The following is a 6173-nucleotide window of genomic DNA, read 5'->3' as shown; positions in this document are numbered from 1 at the left end:
ACGTTCATGTCAAGATCAAGTTCTGATTAGAGCTACATTTGTCTGGAAACTTCACGTCTGTTTAAAGTTGACCAAGGTTGACTTGACTTTAATCCAACTATCTGTCATCTGTTTAGAATCATGCTGAATAATACACCTAACCAGACATCATGACCCTTTGATTGAATATCTTGTGAACTAGCACGTAACAATGTTTGCAGCCTTATTCTTCACCATTTAGATTTGCCTAGTCAGTTTCTAAACATGTTCAGGACCTGTTTAATATTATTTAGGTGGACTGTGACAACTTCAACAGACTTAATACTGTCATTGACACCTGCAAACTGCTTCGCTACTTCCATTTGCAATTATTGAACACTTTTTCCATGTGACACTTGGTTATAATTATTGTTAAAATATTTTTAAGAACAACAGAGAATTCATAAAGGCTTTTTCTCTTTCAGCCAAGATTTATGCAGACTTCATCGAGGTACAAATCAATTTTTCGTGCGACTCCAAACTCTTCCTGAGACTTTTACTTGTATCGTTAATTGTGTTTTCATGAAGTTTTGTCTCATTTATCGTTTGCTTCTTTTTGTTTACTGGAGTAGCATCTTTTTCTGTAGCTGACATTAGAGTATACTCATACATAAGTATGCTTACTATGTCAACCGGGACAGTTTAAGCATTCCTTCTAATAGTACTCTTCGTCCTAATCACATAGCCAACTCAAAGCATCATGCACAGCCAGGCTCAAGCATGGCAGTTACTTTCCCTGAGAGACCCGGTCGATCAGATTGCCGATATTTCATGAGAACAGGTAGCTGCAAATATGGTAGTTCTCGCAAGTATCAACACCCTAAAGAGAGCCACCAAGTAGTTGCATGCACCATAGGACCATTTGGGCTTCCTCTCAGACCAGTAAATTCTTTTCCTTGGCCATCTATCTATTTTACTGGCGTTTCTACATGCTATTATCTTGTCATTTTTCTTGTTCTGATTCATCTACCTTCTACTTTATAAAAAAGGGCGAGCGTCCCTGCACATTCTGCGCTACCTACGGAAACGGCAAGTTTGGTGCAACTTGCAAATTTGATCACCCATCTGTGGCTACGTTGCCCCTTCAACAGCCATCGTTGGTCTTTCCCTACACAAGGGGTTCAGAATCTTCATGGACAATAGCTGAGAACTCATCCTGCACGACCACAAAAATACCAGATGAGCTCTGTGAGTAGCAGCGAACTACAGGATGTGATTAACGATGAGCATGAGAATCCCTCTACAGCAACTTCTCCATCATCAACAAATCACTAGAGTTAGTGTTGACTTCTCGAGGTCTCATTCATTCTCAGAATTTTGACTTCTCTGCCTTCTGGATATCTATTGCAGATCCATGTGGTAGGTGACAATGTAACTATAAGTTCATGCCTGTGTTTTTAGATGAGAACAAACAAGTTGAAGTCATATGAGGAGAATTACATATCTACAGTGTCACGCAGATCATTTGGTCAAATGGGAGAATCCATTTCATTGCATTAATTCATAGTGAATTTTACATGGTCAACAACTACATATGCAAGTTAATTGCTAACAATTTTGACACGTTTTGATTTGGTAGGGAGCAGGGAGAATGCTCCTTAGTTTCTTCCCTCTTGAAGCTTCGCCGCTCACCATGGAATTCCAGTGATGCTCGAGGAGGCCGAGTGTCACGCAGGAGGACGGTTTCGAAGAGGAAGGAAATGAAGGTCGGGTATCAACACCTTCCGTCAGGATACCGCAAACCCCTTCCTTATTTGAAAAAGCGACTCAAACCCCTCGACTGCGTCGAGATGACTTCGTAGAATGGTCGGGTACGAACACCTTCGTGAGTTTACCGTAACAAAATAAAATTAAAAAAAATAAAAAGCTGTTTTGGCCTCAAATCAGTGGTTGCTTGGGTTCGTATTCTGACCGGCTGTCAAGCGGAATTTCACCGGTTGTATGGTTACGAATGTGGTGAGAAGAATCCAGATCGTGATGCGCTTTTACGGACGGCGGGCTTCTGTTGTTACCCAACGCCAGTATATGACTGCTGTGAGCTTACCGTCATTCTATCCCGTAGTAAATGTTCATACAATATATATACCATGTAATGGTCCCTTCAAATTTGGACTTCCGTCTCCGTATTCTTACGCAGGGTCCTTGGAACTAAGACCCAAAAGGCTCTTCACCATCTCATGCAACGACACTGCCCAACATATATCAGGAAACAAATGATACCAGAGAAAGGAAAAGAAGTGCAGAAGCTGTGCAATTGGTGCAACGGTCTACGTGAATGCCCGGTTGCATGCATGGTTCCAAGCTCACGTACGCAGTTGCTGTGTGTCATGGTTATCGAAATGTCAAGTTACCTGCAGTAAACAAACCCAGAAGAGGCCAAGGGTCTTCTTAAGATATGCAGGAGCAGGTTCAGATTAACCAGTGGTGCGGAAGAAGCTGACAGGAACAAGAGACAGTGGGAGAGGGAAACGGTAAAGGTATTAGGTGGGAACTGCTGGTGGAGGTATAGTAGTCTCTTTCATCTCCCATGAGCTCAAAGGGGAAAAGGCCTTAAGGGAAGACAGAAGAAGCAAAAGGTAAAAGAGAAGAGCCAAGAAGAGGGATGGTGGTGCACTTTCGAACCACCCCATCACGGGACATCCTTGATTCCTCGCTTCTGGGCTCTCACAGAATCACAAACCTGTATCCACAAGGAAAACACATTAAAGTGGAGAAAGACTTCAACAATCTGCTCCCTCTCTCTCTCCTCTCTCTCTCTCTCTCAAAGTGTACCTTTTCATGATTGGATAGTGTTCCATTGTCCGGATTCTCAGAAGCCAACATTTTTTTCTTCCTTCTTGCAGAAACCAATGGTTCTCTTGCCCTTCCTAGCAAGCTTTTGGGATTCTTCCGCAGGCTGGCCATTCTGCTCAAGATCATTACCTTAATTCCTCTCATAACCCTGAACCATTACTTGTCGGCTTATCACCTTCCAATGATGCTAAACTTTTGCTGATCTGCCTCCACCATTGCATTTGTTCTTCAGCTTATACTCTCGAATTTTTTAATTGAACCCTTCTCTATTCTTTCCTGTTCACCGAAACAAATCATGTCTTGCAAGCATCTGTCGATAGATTTCATGTCCTACCTTCTTCATCTTCCCAGAAGGATGCAGTTGCAGTTCTTCAACTGCCTCAGCCTCAGCTTCTCTTTCAGCTAGTTGCTGTAGTCGTCTTCGTAGGGGGGTGTGCTAACATGGCCTTCTGTTTCCCGGCCTTGAGGCTGGGCAAGAAGAACAGGGCCAGTTCAATCACTTTACCTTCCTCTCCTCCCGCTCCTCCTCCCTTCTCTTCTTCTTCCTTTCCTTCTTCCTCCCGGTGGCCCAAGTGGAACCACTTGTCTTCTGAAATGGAGATCATGGAAAGGAAGAGATGGGACAGCTTGGAATCATGGTCGATGCTACTGGACCCAGGGAATGCCGAGAACTCCGAGGCGAACGCAGGAGGGGAAAGAGAGGAATGGATGGCTGATCTTTCACAACTCTTCATCGGAAACAAGTTTGCTTCGGGCTCAAACAGTAGGATATATCGAGGCATCTACAAGCAACGGGCAGTGGCCGTGAAGATGGTAAGGATTCCGGAGCAGGATGAGGAGAAGCGAGCGACTCTCGAGAAGCAATTCAATTCTGAAGTTGCCTTCCTTTCGCGGCTTTATCATCCAAATATAGTGCAGGTTTGTTCCCAATCATATTGTTCTCATGAAAATTTATCTCATATTTATTCTTCACAATCATGTCATATAAAGTGCGAGGAAGACGCTTAGGACATCGATTAAGTACGACACTTTTTTGTTTTACATTTATGAGAATTATATATATATATATATATATATATATATATATATATATATATATATCATCTATGGTGATTTTGAACATGCGGTTCTTGTTCATGTAGTTTATAGCAGCCTGCAAGAAGCCTCCCGTGTACTGCATCATCACAGAGTACATGTCTCAGGGAACTCTAAGGATGTACCTCCACAAAAAGGAGCCCTACTCGCTGTCGACCGAGACGATCCTGCGATTAGCCCTCGACATCTCTCGAGGGATGCGGTATCTCCATTCGCAGGGTGTGATCCACAGAGACCTCAAGTCTCATAATCTGCTCCTCAACGACGAGATGCGAGTCAAGGTCGCAGACTTTGGCACCTCCTGCCTGGAGACGCAGTGCCGGGAATCCAAGGGAAACATGGGGACCTATCGTTGGATGGCGCCGGAGATGATCAAGGAGAAGCCGTATACTAGGAAGGTGGACGTGTACAGCTTCGGCATCGTGCTGTGGGAGCTCACCACTGCTCTCGTTCCTTACCAAGGAATGACGCCAGTGCAGGCTGCCTATGCCGCTTCAGAGAAGGTAGATGCTTCGATCTGCATGAAATTCTCTTCATCTTCCACATCAGTAGGATCTCTTACTGTCTGAGGCTCACTGTCATAGCTTCATCTCCCTCAGAACTTGCGGCCACCGCTGTCGACGACCTGTTCACCTGTGCTCAACAATCTCATAAAGAGTTGCTGGTCTGCAAACCCGGCAAAGCGACCAGATTTTAGCTATATCGTGTCGGTGTTGGAGAAGTTTGATGAATGCCTTCAGGAAGGCCTTCCTGTTCTTGTGCAGCAGGAACTGAGAATTGGGAACTCGCTTCTCAAACTCTTCAAGGGCTGCATTGCACCAGCTTCGTCCATACCAGTGCAAGCCTGACAGTCAAGTCGAAGAAGAATTATAGCTCTCTCTCTCTCTCTCTCTTACTTATGACATCAGTGAGCGATGGGTATTGTAATCCAGCAATGGTGAATCATTTGAGCATTTTATTGCTTTAACCAATCTAGAAATCGATTAAAAATCAAGATAGCAAATGCTGAGATCTGAAACATTTTTTTGTTATCTGTAAGTGTAAGATAGTGTTCTGTATCATAAGAAATAGTTCACATGAGGGGCTATTCATGGCTTTAGAATTTATCATATCTTATTTGTTGCATGCAGTTTGTGTTGGGATGAAGGAGCAACAAAATGATAAAAATATAATATTATGATGTAATTAAAAAAATATTTTTAATCAAGAAAACTGATGTAATATTTAAACAAGAGGTAAGACATAAAACACTTAATATATTCTCAAGTGTACATATACCATCCTGTTTCATGAACTATGGTCATATTTATAAGACCTAGCAGTAACTATCTCACTCCATCATGTCACCCATGATTGAGTTAGGTATAGGAACTATCTTATAACTTCTAGATCATGAGCCACTACTTAAAACATGCCTATAACTACTTAGAATATGATAACTACCTAGATAACCCCTATGAATCAATTCTCAACACTCTACCTTGATTCATGTTATATACATCGATTTGCGACATAAAATAAATATGCTTCTGAACTGGAAACGACTTGGTGAGGATATCTATAACTTGTTTATCTGTTCCACAATACTTCATTACTATGGCTCCATTTGCTACAAGATCTCGGATGAAATAATAGCGTCTCTCTATATGTTTCGCTCTTCCATGAAATGTTAGATTTTTCGTCATTGCAATAATAGCTTTGCTATCACAAAATATTTTCGTTGCTTCTTTTTGTTCTTGATGAAGATCTTTAAGAAGTCTTCTAAGTGATTTTGCTTGACAAGCTGTTGATGTTACAATTACATATTCTGCTTCGTCGATAACGTAGTTATTGCTTACTTTTTTAAACTCCAAGATATATCTCCTGATCAAAGGCTAAAAATATTACCTGAAGTACTCTTTCTATCATCTAAAGCTCATGCCTAATCACTTGTTGCTGCAAATATCATTTTGCTACAAGCCGAGCCTTATGCTTTTGGATACTTTCATTTGCATTATACTTTGTCTTGAACACTCATTTAATAAACTAATTTAGGTTCCTAAAGGAACCATGATCAATTCTATGCAATATGATGAACAAGTTAAATCAGTTTTTAAGGCACCCAAAAGAAAATGGATACCTAAAAATAATCCCTTCTTGTAGAAACATACACCATCACAAGTTAGGAGCAAGAGATGGTATCTAGATAGTGGATGCTCAAGACATATGATTGGAGATCCATCTCATTTCTCTATGCTCACTAGCAAAGAAGAAGGGTAAATCACTTT

The 6173-nt window shown here is 41.6% G+C and overlaps 1 protein-coding gene across 3 annotated transcripts; it reads left to right on the top strand.

Annotated features, from left to right (window-relative positions):
- The first annotated feature begins 2763 nt into the window (after positions 1–2763).
- LOC135582845 (serine/threonine/tyrosine-protein kinase HT1-like) lies at positions 2764–5010 on the top strand. 3 transcript variants are annotated; one of them, XM_065115340.1, is made up of 3 exons: positions 2764–3729; positions 4014–4409; positions 4491–5010. In XM_065115340.1, the coding sequence occupies exons 1-3, from the start codon at positions 3253–3255 to the stop codon at positions 4752–4754; spliced, it is 1137 nt and encodes a 378-aa protein (XP_064971412.1). In that variant the 5' UTR covers positions 2764–3252; the 3' UTR covers positions 4755–5010. The 3 variants fall into 3 exon arrangements, with proteins under 3 accessions (XP_064971412.1, XP_064971410.1, XP_064971411.1); XM_065115338.1 differs by having other exon boundaries at positions 2768–3729; positions 3954–4409; XM_065115339.1 differs by having other exon boundaries at positions 2769–3729; positions 3954–4409; positions 4506–5010.
- The last annotated feature ends 1163 nt before the right edge of the window (positions 5011–6173 follow it).

The sequence above is a fragment of the Musa acuminata genome, chromosome BXJ2-7 (genome assembly GCF_036884655.1).
Source record: "Musa acuminata AAA Group cultivar baxijiao chromosome BXJ2-7, Cavendish_Baxijiao_AAA, whole genome shotgun sequence".
Lineage (NCBI taxonomy): Eukaryota > Viridiplantae > Streptophyta > Magnoliopsida > Zingiberales > Musaceae > Musa > Musa acuminata.
This window is presented reverse-complemented; position numbering and strand designations above follow the sequence as displayed.

Excerpts from the sequence above, each read along its gene's own strand:
- LOC135582845 (XM_065115338.1), top strand. The coding sequence starts at position 3,253 with ATGGCCTTCTGTTTCCCGGCCTTGAGGCTGGGCAAGAAGAACAGGGCC. Across the intron at positions 3,730-3,953 it reads ATCATCCAAATATAGTGCAG|TTTATAGCAGCCTGCAAGAA; the intron begins GTTTGTTCCCAA and ends TTGTTCATGTAG. Across the intron at positions 4,410-4,490 it reads CCTATGCCGCTTCAGAGAAG|CTTCATCTCCCTCAGAACTT; the intron begins GTAGATGCTTCG and ends TCACTGTCATAG.